The sequence below is a fragment of the Hyaena hyaena genome, unplaced genomic scaffold (genome assembly GCF_003009895.1).
Source record: "Hyaena hyaena isolate Hyena2069 unplaced genomic scaffold, ASM300989v1 scaffold_661, whole genome shotgun sequence".
NCBI lineage: Eukaryota > Metazoa > Chordata > Mammalia > Carnivora > Hyaenidae > Hyaena > Hyaena hyaena.
In genome coordinates this window covers 784329-804127 of record NW_024081294.1, presented here as the reverse complement: position 1 = coordinate 804127, position 19799 = coordinate 784329, and the positions used below count along the sequence as shown (strand labels likewise).

General features: G+C 41.4%; 1 protein-coding gene across 2 annotated transcripts; it reads left to right on the top strand.

Annotated features, from left to right (window-relative positions):
• The first annotated feature begins 912 nt into the window (after positions 1-912).
• MACIR (macrophage immunometabolism regulator) lies at positions 913-18588 on the top strand. Of its 2 annotated transcripts, XM_039216962.1 has the most exons (3): positions 913-1064; positions 8258-8347; positions 16104-18588. In XM_039216962.1, exon 3 carries the CDS (start codon positions 16127-16129, stop codon positions 16748-16750), a length of 624 nt encoding a protein of 207 aa, XP_039072893.1. In that variant the 5' UTR covers positions 913-1064; positions 8258-8347; positions 16104-16126; the 3' UTR covers positions 16751-18588. The 2 variants fall into 2 exon arrangements, with proteins under 2 accessions (XP_039072893.1, XP_039072895.1); XM_039216964.1 differs by lacking the exon at positions 8258-8347.
• The last annotated feature ends 1211 nt before the right edge of the window (positions 18589-19799 follow it).

The window sequence follows — 19799 nt, the reverse complement described above, 5'->3', positions numbered from 1 at the left end:
ATTAAGTTTATGCCTTTTGCGTTCAGATAAAGTATTTTATAAAAAAAAGAAGAAGAAGAACAGTAACAATAAACTGTCTTGGATTGGGACTGAAACATAAATTAGCAACATTTATGAACAATTTCGTCGTTGCACATCCTGGGTTTAGACTCAGCTCAGGCACTAACCTTGTGACCTTGAGGAAGTTAAACATTCCAAATTTTTAAGATGTCGATAATTGGTCACTCCCTTACAAATTCGTTGAGAGGTGTAAATTTGGAAATGCTTGTGAAAAGTCTTGGCATCTCGTGAGAGCTGAGTGTCACATTCTTATCACTGAGTCTGTGAACCTTTTTGGCAGAGGAGATGCATATGAGTTGCGAGCAGAAAAGTCTTGATCAAAGAAAAGAATTTGGTACAAGAATGGAAAAGATCAAGTCTGCGGCTTCAAAAATAGCCAATCCAATCAGAATCTGAATTCGAATTCACCTCACTCCAGTCCCTAGATATTTAGCAGTTTTCTAAGATTTGAAGGGTCAAACTTGTAATGTCGTGGGCTTCCAGTGTGCTCAGGGCTGAGTCCTTTAAGCAGAGACACGAATGACAAACATCACCACTCCACCTAACTGAGGAAACGTGCGTGCAGCCAGGCCGGCGTGTCGGAGCGCCTCAGTCGGGCTGCAGGTCTGGACTGGGAGTAGGTGTTACGACGCCTCCCCTCCTTCCCCGTCCGCAGCTCCCCCGCCCCCGCCAACGACTTCAGGCCTCTGAGCGCCTTTCCCCGGCCGGCCCGCCCTTCCTCCGGTGCCAGAGCGGGGCGCAGGAGGCGGGCCCAGCGCAGACGGGCTGCGCCTCCGCAGCCGGAGGGAGGAGGGCGGGAAGGCGGGCGGAGGAGGCGGAGGAGGAGGCGGGGACTACGCCGGGCGGTAGCTGGCGCCGAGCGCGGTGGGAGAGGAGAGGGTACCCAGCTGGCTCGGCTGGCGGCCTCTGCCCGGATCTCGGCGCCGCAGCCCTGCGCCTCTCCCGCCCTTCTCTCCGGCTCTGAGGCCCAGGCGCGGCGGAGGTGGCGGAGCCCTGGGCCACCGGTAGGTTGCACGGGGACGGCGGTTCCGCCTGCAACCTTTTGTGCTGCAGAATAGGTGGTGGTGGTGATGGGTGAGTGGGTTGGGGGGTGCTCCAGTCACCGAGCTCCGGTGCCAGCCCCAGTGGCGGCACCGCCCCTTCCTCCCTGCCTCGTGTCGGGGCCGGGCGCGCGGTGCCCGCGGTGCCCGCGCGGTGCTGGGGAACCCCGGGCGGGCGGGCCTCCGGAACGGGCGACGAGGCGACCCCAGGGGCCCCGAGCCTCGGCGAGCCGGTCCAGGGGCCCCCGAGCTGAAGGCTGGGGTCTGGTGAACTGGGTGGGGCCCATGCGGGGTGCGGGGAGCCCGCGGCTGCTTGGCACAGGGGTGGGGCTGGAGACGCCGTGAGTGTGCAGCGCGTGTGAGTGTGCGGGGGCGTGCGCCCCCGTGTGCGCGCGGCGTGCGCTCGCCGGGGAGGTGCGGGGACGGGGCGATCTGGAGCGCCTCTCCCGCGGCGCGGCGGTGCGGAAGTCCCGGCGCGTTGGCGCGCACGCTGGCTCCTCCGCCGGCGTGCCCGCACCGCGGGGCAGACGGCCTCCGGCCCCCATTGAGAAGTAGCTCTTTCCCCGGCCTGCTGCGCCTCTGGAGGCGCGCCCCGGCCGCGCGCCCGGTGCGACTGCCCCGGCCAGATAGCGCCTCCGGGCGAGCCCTGAAGGTCTTATCTCGCCGGCGCTCCTCGCCCCCGCTGCAGTCCTGGGGATGAGGTCGCCCGAGAGCCCGCAGCCCGCGCCCGCTGCGCGTCTGCGGGTACAGCGGGGGCGGACGGGCCGGCGGTGTCGCGGGGCGCGCTTGTAGTTTGGGGCGGCTTGATGGCCAGAAGCGAAAGCGGCAGATTTGTTGTTGGGCATCGCCGCCCTCTCCCCACTTGTCGCAGGTGGACTTTTATAGGGCGGGTGATAAGCGGAGGAAAGGGGTTTCCAGGCGGGCGGCAGTCAGACGCTGAGCAGGCGGCCCCATTGTGAAGCTGCCAAACTCTCTCTAGTGGTGGAATCTGCAAATCTGCCAGCAAGGAGAACATGAAGGGAATGATGGCCCCATCCTTTTCCCCTTGCAAGTGTTCCACATCCTTAGGGTCTTCCTGCTTCTCCACCTACGTCAGTTTGCATCCGGGTGGGTTAGCGATTAGTGTCGAGCCAAGATGCCGACGGTGTATGTGCCCGGTTGTGCATAGGTAAAACTGGGGCTGGGAACTTTTTAATCATTTGAGGAAGAATGGAGGCAGAAGCGTTTTATCGCACGCTTGCTACTCCTAGCCCAAAGAGCAATTCTTGCAAAACATTTCTGACATTACTAGACTCTTCATTTTACATTGTTTTTCTCAGATGAGGCACCCTACAATTTAGAGTTGTTAGTTGCAGTGTGTGTGTGTGTGTGTGTGTGTTTTAACCCTGTAGAGAAAGTTACACTCTCGGAGATATAAATGATCTCTTCTCAAAGTTTATTTTCCCAGTGATTTCAAACGAAAGTGTTGGTTATTATTGTAGAAGCTTTGGGTACTTTATTAAGTCAAGGCCATGATTTATGCTTACACAATTATGTTTAGTGAATGTTTCACAGGTTTCAGTGTGCATGTGTGCATGATAAACTTAATAAAATGGCTAGGATGAAATAGAAGGATTAATGAGCCCCTAGACCTCTTGATTTGATAAGAATGGTGTATAGAAAATGCTTCTGCCAACATATTAGTTAATAGCAAATGAGACTGTTTAGTAGTGACTGTTATAGGATATAAGAATGCATAGAATATTTATTGACCTTGCATAATGGTCTGTGAATTTGTTTACTTTCTTGGTATAACTTTGTATACTTTGGAAGTCTATTGTACACCCTTAGGTGTGGTAGAAGTGATAAAACTTTATATACAGTGCTTAAGTTTTCTTTGCCGTTGCCGATTTATATCCTCTGGGGGAAGAATCCCCTCTTTTCCTCCAGAGAGAACTCTTGGTTCCATCACTGGCCTGTCCGAAGAAGTTCCTGCTTTTAAACTTTCATATATGGAAGGTTAGCCAGTTGCACCGAGTGCACCTGTCGGGTTTCGGTTATGCTTCCTGGGAGGCAAATTTCTTGTAAAGACTGCCTGTAGACCTCCACTTCCAGTTACCATCAGTCATACTTGTAGTGAAACTCCAGGTTTTTTTCTAAAAGTAGAAGGGTGACTTCACATAATGGTAAGACAACACTGGTAATCTAGCTTTAATTTCTACTAGCAGAAACAGAGGGGAAAATGAATGCTGCACTTTGAGGGGTTTGCTATTGAAAGAACTGATACTCACGTGAGAGACACATACTTGTTTTACTGAACCAATTATGGGTTGTCTTACCACCCTGGTGAGATTAGTGATTTGTTTGTAAGGTCGAGGATGGTTTCAGAACAGTCACACCCTACTCAACAGCTCTTAAAATTATTGACGGTTTAGTTTTTATGAGTTACAAATGGAAAAGTAAGGTTAAAGGAATCTCTAAGGGGAGCATGTAGGGTAGGCACAGCTAAGCATTTTGTTTTCATTGTGTGTGCTGTCGTTTGGCAGCTAAACCGTTTTATTTCTGCTCAGTGTTCTGTGACTTGGGAGATGTTTTGGTCCTTCTCTTTTTTGTTCTTAGAGTAATCTTTGAGGCTGGTGGTTGCAAAATATTTTCATTAATCTGAATGCAACTTTTAAAAGTTGCTGTTTTTTTCCAAGTGCTTTTTTTAGAATTACTGATCTGTCCTCAAACAGCTACTCTGAGAAATACTACCTGTTTCCTTTTTTTTTTTTCCTTTGTGTTTTGGAATCTAGAATTAGAACCCATAACCTCTACTCCACCAGTTTCGTTTGTGTAAAATTTTTCTTTTCATAACATGATCTTTAATGATTAGTGGGATTTATTTACCAGAATTTGCAAGGCTATTGCCTGGCCTTCATATTTATAACCATATGGTGCGGAAGTGATAGATGTTAATTTTTTTCCTTATTGCTTTTTTTTAGTGGATCTGTGCACTGATACTTAGGGCTTTTTTGAATGTAGAGATGTTGTGTGGGTTTGAACATTTCCATGTGGGAGCTCTCGGTGTTTGGGGAAAAAACACTCCATCTCTGGGTTCCTAAGACCACTCAAGTTTCCCTTTCTGTGTGTTAGATGTCTGTATTTCCATGTCTGTCTGTCTTTCCTTCTCACCTAATCTCCAGCTTCACTTCTTGTATTTGCCTTGGTGCCTGTACAAGGCTGGGATAAGACTCAAGAAATATTGTTGAATGACAGAATGAGTAAATGAATAATTGATGGCTCAGTGGATACCCCCAAAGAAATACGTTTCAGATCTGTATGGGAAGCCAGTGTGCAAGCAGAAGGGACTTTCTTTCCCTTCCCCTCCCCCTTTTAATGCATTGCCTTTTCATTGTTAAATATTACTTTTGAGTAGAATAATAGTGTAATTGCCAAACTGGGACACTTTCGAGAGATAAAGGGCGTGCTATAAATAATCATGCCAGAGAACCAGCTCTGAACAGACACATGGCCACCCTACTTTTGAAGGACATTCTTCTTTATTTACCTGTTTTGCTATCTATCACCTTGCCTGTGAAATTTGACACACTTCCTAGTTAATGTTTGCAAACTTTTCTGTCTGCAGAAGATTCATTTGCAATGGTGTGTTGGGTGTCTTTTGCTTAGTCACTCATGGCCTCCCTACCCAGAGGCCTGTGGGAAGTCCTTGGCCATGCTTAGTTTTCCCTGTTTACAGTTCTTACAGGGTAATGTCACAGGGTTTTCTGTTTGTTTCGGCTGTTTCGAGCTGGAAGCATTATGTATTCTAGCTTCTGGTCTGTTTACTTCAGTCTGTCTTTCTACACAGCATTTAGTACATCTTGTAAGAATTTCACGTGAGTGCTTTTCCCTCTTGCTGACTGTTTTTGAGAGGAGATATTGATACCTCGCCAAGCCTTCATGTTCAAAACATTGGCCAGAATCAGTTGCAAGTGTTAAGAGATTTATAGATTTTTAAAGTATTCTAAAAATGCTATTTCAGTCTAAAACTTTATTCTAGATTTGAAAGCAGAGGAGCCTTAAAGTGATTATCTCCGCTTGCCCTGGAGCTGAAGTGGATATTTAGGAAATGGTTGGTAATTTCATAGTAAACAAAGTGTATTAACTCATCATCCCCATTATGCCAGTCTCTATGGGCTTTGGAGTCAGACTGGTAGGCGTTCAGATTCTTGCTCGGACTCTCAAATAGTATTACTTGGTTGAATACTTTAAAGTGAGAGTCGTATTTTCCACATGGAATAGCTATAAATCGCTTACAGCTTTTGGCATAAAGAAGGTGTTCAAAAATACTGGTTGCTTTGTTATTAAAAACCCAGTCCTTTGGGAACATTCAAATTACACTCAATTGTTTCTAGTAGATGAGGGTTAGCCCTTCCTTTCATTTTTTGTTTTGTTGTTTTTTTAACTAGTTTCCTTTATAGGCAGTCTTTAAGTTAAATTCTTATACTAGTGTCTGGTCTCATTCTTTTAATTTTTCCCCTTTTCATCATCTTTATCCTCCTCATCTTAGCCCCTGTGCACAGAGAGCAGGTGGTACACACACAACAGAAAGCAAAGTCCGAAATGAGTAAAAAATGAGACCGTGAAGGAGCTGCTGCACCTTGGTGTTGCCCGGGTGGCTCCCTTGAACTCCGTGTTTGTATTCTATTTTTGGCTTGGCACTGCCATATTAGGGATAATCAGTTACTACGCTTTGTTTACTATGAAATTACCAACCATTTCCTAGACATCAGCTCCCAGGCACGGGTTGGATAATTACTTTAAGGCTCCTCTGTCTTCCAATCCAGACTGAAGTTTTAGGTTGATTTTTCTTTGCCTGTTGAAAAATGTTGGAAAATACATTTCTTCACTGCATTTACAAGTTTGAAAAGAAGCGTGTATCACCAAGTACGTGATGCAAATTCTATGAAAGTTTGAGATTTTACTTGGGTTTTGAAAACTATTCTTTATTTTGCATTAAAACAGATCCAGATTTTTTCCCAATGTTCCTCATCTTGGGTTTTCATTCTAAAATTTCTAAAAGTCAAAATGAAATTTATCTCACTTTGTGATAGATGTAGCCCTGAAATATTCAGCAGAAATAACTATCTGTATTTGATATCCAACCATGTAACCCTCAGGTATGGGTTGATACGAGGTTTTCTTCCCTTACGATTTATGATGTTAAAGTATCTTATCCGCACCTAGGAGAAAGGGCCCATGATTAGAATGACTTTGTGTGAGACTCTGCATTATGTCCTGTAACATCCTAACATTTTCCAGTTGGAAATAACACTAGAACTAGTAGCTAAAACTACCTCCCTCTAATCATTTCACAAGTGAGGCAGTAAAGCTTTAAAATAAAGTGCCTCCCCACACATTTGAAATAGAATTCCATTTACAGAAATTAATTTACATTTTTCAGGAACATGGTTATTGTGTGAAAAGCTTACATGCGGGCTTCTCACTGAACAGAGGCCACATGTATAGGAAGCCACGTCAGTGGGCTCTGGAGTCCGCCGAGGCGGGGTTCAGGTTCAGACAGCGTTACCTGAGCGAGTACTTCCACCGGGGAAGACACCTCCCCGCGGAGTGGAGGTTAGATGCAGTGATGATACAGATGGCGTACGGCTTGTGGCGTACACAGGAAGGTGCTCAGAAATCTTAGTTTCTTTGTTAATTTCCCTTCCCCATTAAAAATCCACTTACTGGAATTAAGAAGTCAACTTGAACTGCCTAACAGCGGTATTGAGGACATTTAGAGGGAGGGTTGAGTATTTGAAATAAAGGATGTCTTTTCGGGCAACAGTTTGTTACATCGCGGTTCACTTTATGTAAAAACCGAAGGCTTGATTGGTGGAGGAGAAGCAAGTGTTCATTACGTAGGTGTCTTCCCAGTCTGAACGGGGTTGGTGCCACAGGCGGTGACAGGGAGCGTGTCTGTGTCCTAAATGGACGCACGTTCCGAAGGCTGATAAACGTGTGAGCTTCTGGGAATGACCGTTCTTGGTGCACGAACTCCTTCCGGTTCCTCAAGCTGAAGAGGCAAATCCCTTCAAGTCAGGATGTCTCCCTTTCCTTTGGACACAAACAACTCTTCAGTGCTGGCAAGGGGACGGTAGTGAAGTGACAAAGTCCTTGCCCTTCCCTTGCTGGCTGCGTTGGGCGTGAGGGCCTGTTTCCTGGTAGCCTCTGTTTGGGCCCTGCGCACCCGTGGGGGTGAAATGGCTCCACGTGGCTTGTTTGGGGCTCCTTCGCCCCGAGTTCAACACAACAACAGAAACGCAACCACCAAAGAAATCTTTACAGGTGGCCAGGACTTTGGGGAGTTTTCTTGGCCTTAAGAAGTTAACCCAATTAACTAGTAAGGTAGGAGATAAAGATAGATTCTCTTACACATTACCTTCCCAGGTAAGGGCAAGACACAAAGGAGATAAATGCTAGAAACTTTATGCAATATGGTAACTCTGAAGAAGTATTTTTCAAATACTTAAAGAAAAAGAAAGAAAGAAAAACAGTGTTTTCTAAGCAGCAGAAGGATTTTTATCGTTGCTATTTTGTGGCTAAAATGTGTAGACGCCAAAACCTAATTACATTACAGTAACATCACACACATCCATAAAGGACTTTGCAGAACATGTTCACCTGCCTCCTCTCATTAGATCTACGTAACAACTGTATGAGGAGGAAGTATGATATTGTCTTCGTATTAAATATTACACTTGAAGCAAGGTCAAGAGGCAGAGCTGTTAGCAAGGCCAGGGCTAGGACCTCTTTGTTTTGACCTCAGCCTCAGGGTTACTTTTTCCATAGGACACGCTGAATCTCCTGAACACATGAAGAGGCGGTAGAATTGACTTTTAAACCCCAAAGTTTTTGTGTCTCTCTCTTTAGCCCAGTTAGCTGCTCTTAGTGTCAGGGTTGAATTTCAGCAGCATAATACAGAGGAACAAACACGATGAGATGTTTGAAGTTTTATTTAGCTGAACAAACTCAAATTGTTTTAATCAAATGAATTAATAATGTATCTTCTCTAACCTGTACCTGGTGTTAGTACCTCCTGCTAGTTTCATCCTCTTTTGCAGTTAGAATTCTTATAATTGCTTTGTAAGTTGTGTTACTTGTTAAATTAAAGGTTTATTTTTATATTCCATTAGTATCTGGAGTAGAGCAGAAAAAATAGTATGCCTGTGTTCCCTTGGGACTCATTGGACATTGTACAGTGACATCTTCTGGGACTTAGTGTGGTGAGTTATATTTTGCTTTTTCTGTTTGTTAACCAGTTGTGTGAACGTAGTATCGTAATGTGATTTAAGGACCGCGTAAAGAGATTAATGTGAAATGTCAGTGTATCATTGCAAATATGTGTACTACAGTTATGAATTTTTTCATGATGAGAACTGAAATTACTGTTGCAGAATGAGAATGTTATTATCTTGAAGTCTTTGCTCTATTGATTGGGTACATTTTTTTCTTCTTCCCATAAGACACAGGAGGTTTTATGGGGTAAGATTTCAAAATAGAGTGGTTACGAGGTAGTTGCTCTAATTTCAGGGAAATTTTAGTAAAGCTTGAATCCCTAGGGATTGGCACAATAATTTGCAGAAAAGTTCCAGTTGTATATTATCTTACATAAAGAGTGGCAAACAGGTGACTGAAGGGAGCATCGTTTTTACTTGGTCATGTTAGCGGTTCACCGCAGGTGTGACATTCCTTTTATTATGCCATGAATTTAAACTTGTTAAAATTATTCAGGGCTGTTGTCTTCTTTTAGTTCTTTTTCAGTGTGTCATCTGTGTATCTGTGCTAACACGGGTATCCATGTGACTCCACCTCTTTGAAGGTGAAAAACATTTAATAATGATCTTTGTGGCTTTTTAACATTTTAAAAAGTATATAAGTGTGCGTTTGTGCTTTGGTATGTCATTCTGCTTGGGCAGTGTCTTTGTAGGTCCTTGCTTTGAATTAGAGTCGTCATAATCCTTGGTGGGGGGGAATCCTTGGGGAAAAAAATCTAGTTTCCTAATGAGTGATTTTCAAATTAGCAGTCAGCAGCACAATGACTCAAAAGAATGATGGGGAAAAACAGACACTTTTGTGTCAGTAGGTAAATATTGCTTATCAGATTTATGAAAATGCATTTTAAAACTTTGACCAAATGGAAACATTACGAAATTTTCAGTTTTGAGGGAAAAAGCAAGAAGTTTGAAAACTGAAAGTACAAAATGCTTTTAGAAGATATTGAGTAAGAAATAATGTGGCTGGGTTATTAACTCATCTAATTTAGATAAAGCACAAAACTGGGAGAAGTGAGAAGAAGCTACAGGAGTGTGTGTGTGTGTGTGTGTGTGTCTGTCTGTCTATATCTTTTTCTCTAGAAGCATGCCTGTAGACATATGTATGTATACATAATTATAGATATATTTGTAAATGAAAGAGCAGTCTAACATGTCTGCACAAAGTGAAATGAACCAACTGAAGAAGTAGTAAGTTACCTGTAATTGGAGGTATTCAAATACACACTGAACAGCCATTAAGATTCCCTCTGATTCTGAGATTAGATAATTTGAAGAATTTTAAAATGAGGATAGTCAAAACCTTGGAAATATGTGACAGGCTTCTTTTATTTTTAAAGTCAGGCATATTGATGTATAACATATATAGTGAAATTCACCCTTTTGTATAGTTTCATGAGTTTTGACAAATGTATCCAGTTGTGGAATGACCACTACAGTCAATGTGTAGAATATTTTAATCATCCCCCAAGATTCCCTGTACCCCTTTGTAGCCTTTTGCAGTCATTGATTTTTTCCAGAATGTCCTATAAACAGGATCATACAGTATGTAACATTTTCTGTCTGCAGCTTTCACTTGTGTAATGCTAGTCTGCTCCTTTTTGTTGCTGAGTGATATTCGATTGTTTGGATGGACCACACTTTCTTTTTCCATTTCCCTGTTGATGGACATTTGGATTGTTTGCAGTTTTTGGTGATTAAGAATGAAACTGCTAAAAGCATTCATATTCAGCTCTTCGTGTGAACATATATTTTTGTTTTTCTTAGGTAAATGCCTACAAGTAGGGTAGGTGGTATATTCAATGCCGCTTATTTAAAGTACAGGTAATTGCCAGACTGCTGTCCAAAGAGCTGTATCTGACAGAGGCTGCTAAAAAGCTAAAGTAACTAAACCAAAGTATGTGCAGATGATGGGGCCCTGTTCTCATTCAGCACTGATTTATTTTTATCTTATATCCAATTCTAACAAGTTCAGTTAGCAAATAGTTTTTAAGCCCACAGTGGATTAGAAACAGTAAGTTAGAAGGCCTTCGGGTAGGTTGTTAACAATTCGAAACATACAGAAATAATACCCACCAAGATGACCAATAATCACTGATTGAAAACAAACAAACAAAAAAAGGCAGGGACTTACAGGAGTGAAATTCTTCTACCTAATAAGTTCTCTGACAAGTTCCCGAACATGTCTGCATAGTAGAGTCTTCTGAAGAGCCTGGGCTGTACCCCTGATGAATTTAATCGCAAATCTGAGGCAGAGCACAGACATCAGTATTTCTTGAAGCTCTTTGGATGATGTTAGCATGAGTACAAGTTTGGGAACCGTGTGCTGCAGGCCCAGCATGATGAAGTTGACAGAGCCAGGAAATCAGGAACTACGTGCCTGGCTCTGGGCAAGGCCCTGCCTTCATGGCTTTAGAAGTTCAGCATCCATGCCATCCAAGCTCATTCTGGCATTCAAATTAGGCAGTTCTAGATATTACTAGATTGACAGTAGTCATGCTTAAGAGACTCCATTTTCCAAGAGCCGGCTTTATTCCAAATGGTTCATTTCTTGAAAAGGATTTGGTTCACATGGTGACATTTTTGTTCTGTATATTTAGACAGTTATATCTGTTTTCTCTTAAATGGAATTGCTGTGTGTTACTAAAAGCAGTTCAAGCATATGGAACAATTTTTTGATTACTGGTGGTGACTTTTTTTGATAGGCCTGATTAAAAAAAAATGCATTCCCAGAATGCACTATTTCTCAAAAAGAATTCTTTGTATGACAGTTGTGAAACTTCTCAGCTATTTTCAGAGCTGGCCTAAGGAGCTAAGGCATTTAGGTTATAGTTTTTTAAGGCTCCTTGTGCCAAATGCTTAGGAAGTTTGACTTCCTGGGGAATGTTCAAAGCTAAACAGATTTTACACAGGTCACAGTCTTTTGAATGTGCTCATCTCGCTATACTGGGTTCCCTACATGTGTGTTGTAGTTTGTACCTGTTGGCGTTAGTTACAACCAAAATTCATAATTGCATGTGGTACTTAGTGTTTTTAAAATACGCACTGTGTACATTTTCTAGCAGAAGATGTAACCTTGTAACATCTAATTTTGAGTGTTATCTAATTTTGAATCCTCATCTATTTCAAAGAAATAAATGGCACCCGTAAATACTGTCAGGTCTTTCGTGTTTTATAAGTAAATGTCAGTACCTTTGTGATGGATTAGATTGTGAGGGAACTGATAGGAATTAAAAAATGTTTTTTAATTATATAAAAAAATTAAAAGATATGTATGCATTATATGTGTTCTTGGAACTTAAGAAACTCACTTTTAAAACTAGTGTTCAGCTACAAGTTGACTTCTCTGTTCTCATTGTATTGTTCCAGACTCTTCTATCAACAGAGATTTTGCTGCTTTTCTTATTATAACAATACTTTTCCCTTTTTCTGTTTCCAGTTTTTATTTTTGCTTTAAACTATATATGAAAGGCATTAATGGAATCAATAAGGATATTGTTGGTCTCTGATTTCTGGTGTTCAGCCGTCCAGAAGTTAGCATTGTACCTGATTTCCCGCCTCATGTTCATTCTTTTTGGCGCGGTGGGAGAGGGTGCCTGTTGCACATACCTGCAGTATTTACAACAGTTCTTGTCATCTTTTATCTTGGCAGTATGCATTTATGATGCGCAGTTTATTTTAGGATATGAAACAAAATGCTTAGTCATGAGCGGTTTGTAAAGAATAACAAACCCATAAGCAAATTTTTCATGGTAAAAATACAAAGCATGTTCTACCAAACCAAGGCCATCTCCAGTTGTAGTCATGGTCGCCATGTTTCCTAATCAGTGCTTTTAGTAAGCAATTTTGCTGTGTGAAATACTGGACATCTGTCTTTAGCGTCACTGGTGTATTTTATTTATTTACTTTTTTGTAGGATTGCAAAATTAATAAGTACCTACACTTCTTCAGGACACACTGTAGATGTGTTCTGTACTACTTCTGCCCACTTAAGAGATAACCTGTGCACGTTGGTTCTGTAACTGCTCCCAGGATCTTGCTCCAGTGTGCAGAGGCAGTCAGGAAGTTCTAAGGAACTTAATAGCATAAAAAGTTTGCTTTCAGTCACACTGAAGAATGGAAGGCATGCTGCTTGGTCAGCATTCCACCTAGCTAAAGACAAAATATTTGCCAACCAGCGTTGCCTTTTCTGAAACCCAGCCGCCACATAGCTTTCTTCATGCTGCACAGTTGGGTGCTCTTTAGAAAGGCAATACATGAATTAAAAAGGAGCCTTTAAGAAAAAAACCCTAAGCAGTCTGCAAGAGTTCAGGTTGTTGCACCATTGACACTCCTACATGAATATTAAGGTCTCAAGATGTTCTCATGCATTTGGCAGCACACTGCACACACCAATGAAGCCACCTCAAAGAGCTGTTAGTTTTGAGACTGCCTGACTGTTTGGAGCAGAAATACTGATGTTTTTGTAGCAAAAAGTGCAAACAGTTCTCCAGAATTTACAGTTGTGCGTCAGAAGAAATTCAGTAGGTTGCAGCCTGTTGTGTATATCTCAAATAGCGTTTTTATGTTCTGGCACAGTGAGACTGTAATTCAGAAATCTGATGTAGAGTATTGACCTTAGTTACTAGGCTAAACATTTGTTAAGAGTATATTAGAAATGCTTGTTTCTTTGACTTTATGGTTCAGTAGTGTTTTCTAACAAGAGAGCACACGTTGTTTACCTTAGCAAAACCTGATAGATTTCTTACACCAGGGCTGCTTGGCTGAAATTTCCAGAGCTCTTAAACCATAGCTTTTTCTTTTTTTTGACAGTCTGGGTGAAATCATTTGTCTATCAGATAGATTGATGTCTGCAGATCCTGGTAGGTAGTTTTGCCCAGGCCAGGTGATATTTCATGTGTGTTGTTTGGCTGCTGGAAACTGGAAAACTCAAGCAGCGGTGGTTACATACCTCATGTTTCATGTCCCATCAATTTTTGACGTTTATACATCACTTTACTCACTGTCTTAAGTTTTCTCATTTTCTAGGTGCTTATTTTCTAGATAATATATAATTTCTGCCTTTTTCTATCAGACCTTTGTGTCCTGCCATTCTTTCTCCTCATCCTCTAGCGATTCTAAGAATTCCTGATGGTCTGCCCTGATGCAGTAGAATTGGCTTAGTATAGGAACAAACTTTTAGTCCTGTTGACCACAGAAGCTTGTGCCTGCTCTTCTTTATGGTGGTTTTGTGTGTTACCTTGCTTAGCTGTTTTTATCCCTCAGAGGCAAAAAAAGAAGACTTCCATTCTAGCTCTGTTTGAACTATTACCCAAATCAGAATGGGTGGAGTGTGAACTCATGGATTTAGGAAAGTATATAAAGGAACAAATGAGAATGCAGGAAGGTGGCTGGTCGAGGTCTGTGGTTTGTCATGGGTTACCAGATTTGGAAGAGACCTAAACCATTGTGTCATTTAATGTGGACTAACTGCTGGAGTGTCCTCACCTAGATCATTCTTGCATGGGGCATCCATCTGGGTGTGTGCTTCCTTTCCTCTGCAGCCCCTGTTGATTTTAGCCTCACTGACTCTCCTCATCTTTCAGAATGGAATATCTAGAGAAGTATCTACACTTCCCGCCTGTAGCTGCCTGTCAGTTTAGGTAGGTTGGAGACCTTGGATCTGTCCTCCTGTGCTCCTTCTGGGCTATAGAATTAGTGAGAAAGGAAGTATTAAATTAGTTTGTCATTTGGCTTAGAGTCACCATTTGTTTATTCAGCATAAGGTTTGATGAGGCTTGGGTTCTCTGAAGTTGATTAGATAAGAAATCTTCAGCTTTTTGCATGCATGTCATAGTAGCTGATAGTCACCTACGATTCCTGTCCTGTTAACAGAGAAATAAATTACACGGTCAAATAGAAATTTATTTTTACATTAGTAATATAGAATGAAGCCAATCACTTTAAGGCCAGAAGATCTGAAGAGCTACGGTATTTTGATTAAATTCAATTTGGGAATGCGTAGTCTAAGATTTAGAGCAAGAAGTAAGTAGAGCTCTGTGGATCCCTTTGGTGTTTGCTGTATGTATCTCAGGAATCCTTATTATTGTTAGTTTTCAGTTGTGCTATAGTTTTGGGCTGTAGTGAGGACAGAATAGTATCTGGGAACTTCTTCATAGTCTCGGTTTATTTTTTTTTATTTTTATTTTTTTAAATATTTTTATTTATTTCTAGGAGAGAGAGAGAGACAGCGTGAGCAGGGGAGGGTCAGAGAGAGAGGGAGACACAGACTCTGAAACAGGCTCCAGGCTCTGAGCTGGCAGTCAGCACAGAGCCCGACGCAGGGCTCGAACACACGAACCGCGAGATCATGACCTAAGCGAAAGTCGGATGCTTAACCGACTAAGCCACCCAGGCGCCCCTCAGTTTATTTTCTAATGAAGGAAAGTATAGTGTGTAAATGAGGAAATAAGGTTCTTTATTTTTATCTTTTAAGTTAAGCTTTAGAATTGCTTGGATTTTAAATGAATACACAAACATTGGGAAGTGCTTCAGTTACGAAAAGGTTGTTTTACAAAGGGGTTTATAAGAATTTAATAAATTTATTTTTCAATAAATTTTTCATCTTAAAGTTTGTTACTATTTGACATCATTTTGATTAGCAATCTGAGACACATAAAACTCTGGTTTCCTACTTCTAATTGATGCTCGAGTAGAAATAAAGTTTCCCTGAGATGACAGGGATGTCGCTCGGTTTTCTTACTATTTTATTTTCCAAAATTTGATTTGTCTGCAGCTTTCTAGAAACGTGGCCATTATTTGTGGTACCTGTTATCAGTTGGGTTTTCCAAACTGTGTAATGTGGTAATCGTGATGAATTTATTGAGAATTGTTCTGCCGTTTTTTAAATTATTCAAAATGCAGGGCCTTAGGTATTGCAAAATAAAATAACTCTCAAATCAATAGCATATTTTCTGGTTAAATTGTCAAAGTACATCTGATATTTTATATAATTTCAGTATTAAAAGTGGCCTGATTTATTGGATTTGGGGTTTATTTTTAAACTACAAAATGGTTTGATTTAAACAATTTATTGGGGATATGGGAGGAAGAGTATCTACAACATTTGAGGAACTTATCCTGAAGGCACCTTCATACCTTAAAAAAAAATTTGGGATCTGATTGGAACCTTTGTAGAAATTCATCCGTTTTCATCTTTCCTTATATGCCCCTCAAACACAATTGGAAAAAAAATTGTAGGCATGAAGAGCCAAGCACTTATTTTAAATTAAATGATGGAAAGTGTAAAGATTTAAATTTTCAAGCTGGGAACATTTATACACAGTTGCAAAACTGTGTATATTTTTATTTGCTTAATGTTGAGATCTGTATTTGATTTGTTTAATATCACATCAAGGAATAAACTGTGCGATTGTGTGGAGTGCCCCATTTAGAGAAGTATTGTTTTCTGTTTGCTCCTCATCCGAACCTTTTAATAGTCCTCCAGACTTTAATTTAACCTGCCTTTGAGTTCTTGAAGTCAGAGAAGTAGTAGTCATTTTATGCCTGCTCCGGAATGCTTTATAGACACAGATAAAAATCTGGCGGTTGTACGCTGGCTGTTCTTCAGGCCAGTGTTATTTCATGCTCCCTGAGCCTTCTACAATGACCAGCTTGGCCCAGGGTTCTGTGCCTCATACCTTTACAATCTGAGTCTGTTTGCTTTCAGGGGTGTGCGGACTGGTGCCTAAAATGGAAGTGGATGTTAATGGAGAGACCAGAAGTACCCTGGCCACCCTGCCCTTGCCAGTGGCGGAGGCGAGCTCCCCGGGAAAGGCAGAAGCAGAGAAGCCGCGCTGTTCCAGCACGCCCTGCTCGCCGATGCGCCGGACTGTGTCGGGCTACCAGATTCTGCACATGGACTCTAACTATCTGGTGGGCTTCACAACCGGTGAGGAACTCCTGAAGTTAGCCCAGAAGTGCACAGGAGGTGAAGAGAGTAAGGGAGAAGCTGTGCCTTCCTTGCGCTCCAAACAGCTGGATGCGGGACTTGCACGTTCCTCTCGTTTGTATAAAACCAGAAGTAGGTACTACCAGCCATACGAGATTCCAGCGGTCAATGGCAGGAGGCGAAGGCGGATGCCCAGCTCAGGAGACAAGTGCACTAAATCTTTACCTTATGAACCTTACAAGGCCCTCCATGGGCCCCTGCCTCTTTGTCTTCTTAAAGGTAAGAGGGCTCACTCCAAATCTCTGGACTACCTCAATCTAGATAAAATGAACATCAAGGAGCCAGCTGACACAGAAGTGCTCCAGTACCAGCTTCAACACCTAACCCTCAGAGGGGACCGTGTGTTTGCTAGGAATAATACATGAATGACTTGCAGAGAGTGTAAACCAGTTTAGGTCAGCCTGTGCTTGGCTGGAAAAATCCACTGTTGTACTCTGTACAGGACTCTTCATGTTATAGATGGTTATATCAGCTCAGTGTTCCTGGAACATAAAAATTGTTTGGATCAAATTTCGAATACAGGAATGAAATCACAGGTACTTGGGGGAAAATCGTTCTAGAGCACGCAACTGCAAAGAAAACAGAATGTTGGCCATTAGTCTGTATAGCTTTTTAGCTAGGAAAAAAGGCTTCGGTACAGTAATACCATCTTTATGATTCTGACACTCAAATTGGGAATGTTATCTGCTTGGTTGTTGCTGACTTGGTATGATTCATTAGAAATTTATATCTTTAAGTACTCAAGTACTTCTTTAATCTCTGTATTTTACTATAAAATGTATGTAATGATTTGTTTTACAAAATTTAGAACTTGAACATTGCTGAATTGGACCACTTTTTATTTTTAAATATTGAGTTTAAAGATTTTATAACTGGTTTTGCACTGAAAAAAATTAACATTTCAGATTGACAAGAGAATAATCTTTCTTCACTTGCCTCAATAATACTATTGAGCAATGAATTTTTTTATTTCCGCATGGAAAGTTATTGATCTCTATGGCTGTAAAATATTTCTTTATAGCATTATTAAAGTGTGTCTTAATACAATTAAATTTGGGATACAAAGTATTTATTTTACAATGGGTGGGGGGAAGCTTTTCCAGAAAGTTTCCAATATGAACTTTTCATAAGTTAAAAAAGTTACCTTAGTGCTTACTTTCTAAGTTAAAATTCATCTGGAACTTTAAAACGGAAAGGATTCTTTTAATTGTGGATGATAGGCATAATACTGTTTGCATCTGAATGTTCTGTAAGTGAATGAAACTTTAATAGAAGGACTCATGATTTCTACTCTCGAATGCTTAAACTAAGTATGAAGTGATACCATTCAGCATGGCATTGGGTCATTCCAGTTTTAGTTCTGTGCAGCTCAGAGCGCTCATTGAAATTTCAGTTTCTAGGATTAGTGTGGGAGCCTAAAGGGCTTCCACAGTTTTAATGGGTTAATCCTGGATTATTTAACAATTTATGTCAATTGCACTGGTTTAATTTGTTGCTAAAGAAATAATGCCCTGGCTTTAGTAACAAATACAGCTCAACTATTCTTGAATATATTTTGAGGAAAATGTATGTAACTTAACCTTTTGTAAAAGTTTCTATTTCTTTTTTCTTTGTTGACTCTTGAAGGTGCAATTTATTACCGAATTGGCATTTCTGGCAGCATAGAACTGCTTATTTTAAATTTTATTTTGGGGACTGTGAGTTTCTTAGGTGTTAGCAATCTTGCTTATAAAATAAGAACACCTTTTATTAATGAGTGGGTCATTCCTGGTGCAGATATGACTTTTATTTAGCCAGAATGAATGCAAACTCTATTTAGAACAGAGTAAGTATTAGAAAACCCTAGGAACTCTTAAATAAACATTTATTATACTTTCACTGAGACAAATCATGTGAAAGAGCCTTGGGGAAGTTGACCCATTTCTTAAGACTGAGTTGATCAGATTTCTTGGTGGGCTGGAAATTTTCAGCTGTTGTATATTTCAAAGTAAATTGCACCTTTGTAACATATTGTATTGACGAATGATCACTAAGATTAACTATATCTATACAGTCATTAGTTTGACAAGAAATAGAATCCTGTCAGATGCCAAAGAGTTGGGATTTTTACGTTTAATGATTAAACACCGTTATTTATTGATGATTTACCCTGTGGAACTGTGTTATTTCTAACTATGAAATAAAAGGGTGATGTAAACACACATTGTTGTGTGGTGCTTTAAACAAGGTCCATCATCAGCAGGCTAGTTACTGTTAAAGAATTCCACCTAAGGACTTGTTTTTAGGGCTCATTTTTCTAAAAAAAAAAATTACTTTCATACCTCATTTGCATTTCAGGGTAAAGGATATATTCATGGCAATGGTATGTATTCAGTCCATGAGGAAGCACAACTGGGTGCCTGTGAGATCTGTCCCTGCGTTTGCACCTAAGTCATTTCTTGAACTAAATAAAAATAGTTGCTCTTTCGTTTTGGTTTTAAAGACAAGTGAACCTCTGTGGCAAAAATGAAGGGGTAGGAAGTTTGAGATACGACATATTTGCAATGATCTGGTTAGTAAAGAGAAATAAATTTCAGTTTGGTTGTAAGTTTTGAAAGTCTAGATCGTAGTTTACAAAGTGTGTTTGGAGAGCTTTTTTCAGTCTTGTTTTCTCTGCCCTCCATGATCTTGTGCTCCTAATGTAGGTAGTATCCTATCAAGAAAAATGGTTAGGCTGGATCACTTTTTTTTTTATGTTTTATTTATTTCTAGGAGAGAGAGAGACAGCGTGAGCAGGGGAGGGTCAGAGAGAGAGGGAGTCACAGACTGAAACAGGCTCCAGGCTCTGAGCTGGCAGTCAGCACAGAGCCCAACGCGGGGCTCGAACCCACGAACCGAGAGATCATGACCCAAGCGAAAGTCGGACGCTCAACCGACTAAGCCATCCAGGCACCCCTAGGCTGGATCACTTTTAGCTGCAGGAAAAAGACAATCCCATTTTGTATAGACTTTTCATATGGCTTCTGGTTTTGAGCTCTTCCCCCCTCCCCCATTTTTATTCAGCTTAGTATGTCATACTAAACAGGGCTCTGTTGGCCATAAGGCACCTGATGATGTTATACAGTGCCTGCCTTTAAACAAATTGCAGTACCATACGATTTTTTTTCCTTTTTGGAAGAATACCATGTTTTAGAGGCTCAGCTGATGTATAGAAAGGCAATGGAATTTTACTTTAAAAAAAAATGTTTTTAATGTTTAGTTTTGAGTTAGAGAAAGAGAGAGTGTGAGCTGCAGAGGGGCAGAGAGAGAGGGAAACGCAAAATCTGAAGCAAAGCAGGCTCCAGGCTCTGAGCCGACAGCACAGAGCCCTATATGGGGCTCAAACCCATGAACCATGAGATCATGACCTGAGCCAAAGTTGGACCTGTAACCGAC

Excerpts from the sequence above, each read along its gene's own strand:
- MACIR (XM_039216964.1), top strand. The coding sequence starts at position 16,127 with ATGGAAGTGGATGTTAATGGAGAGACCAGAAGTACCCTGGCCACCCTG.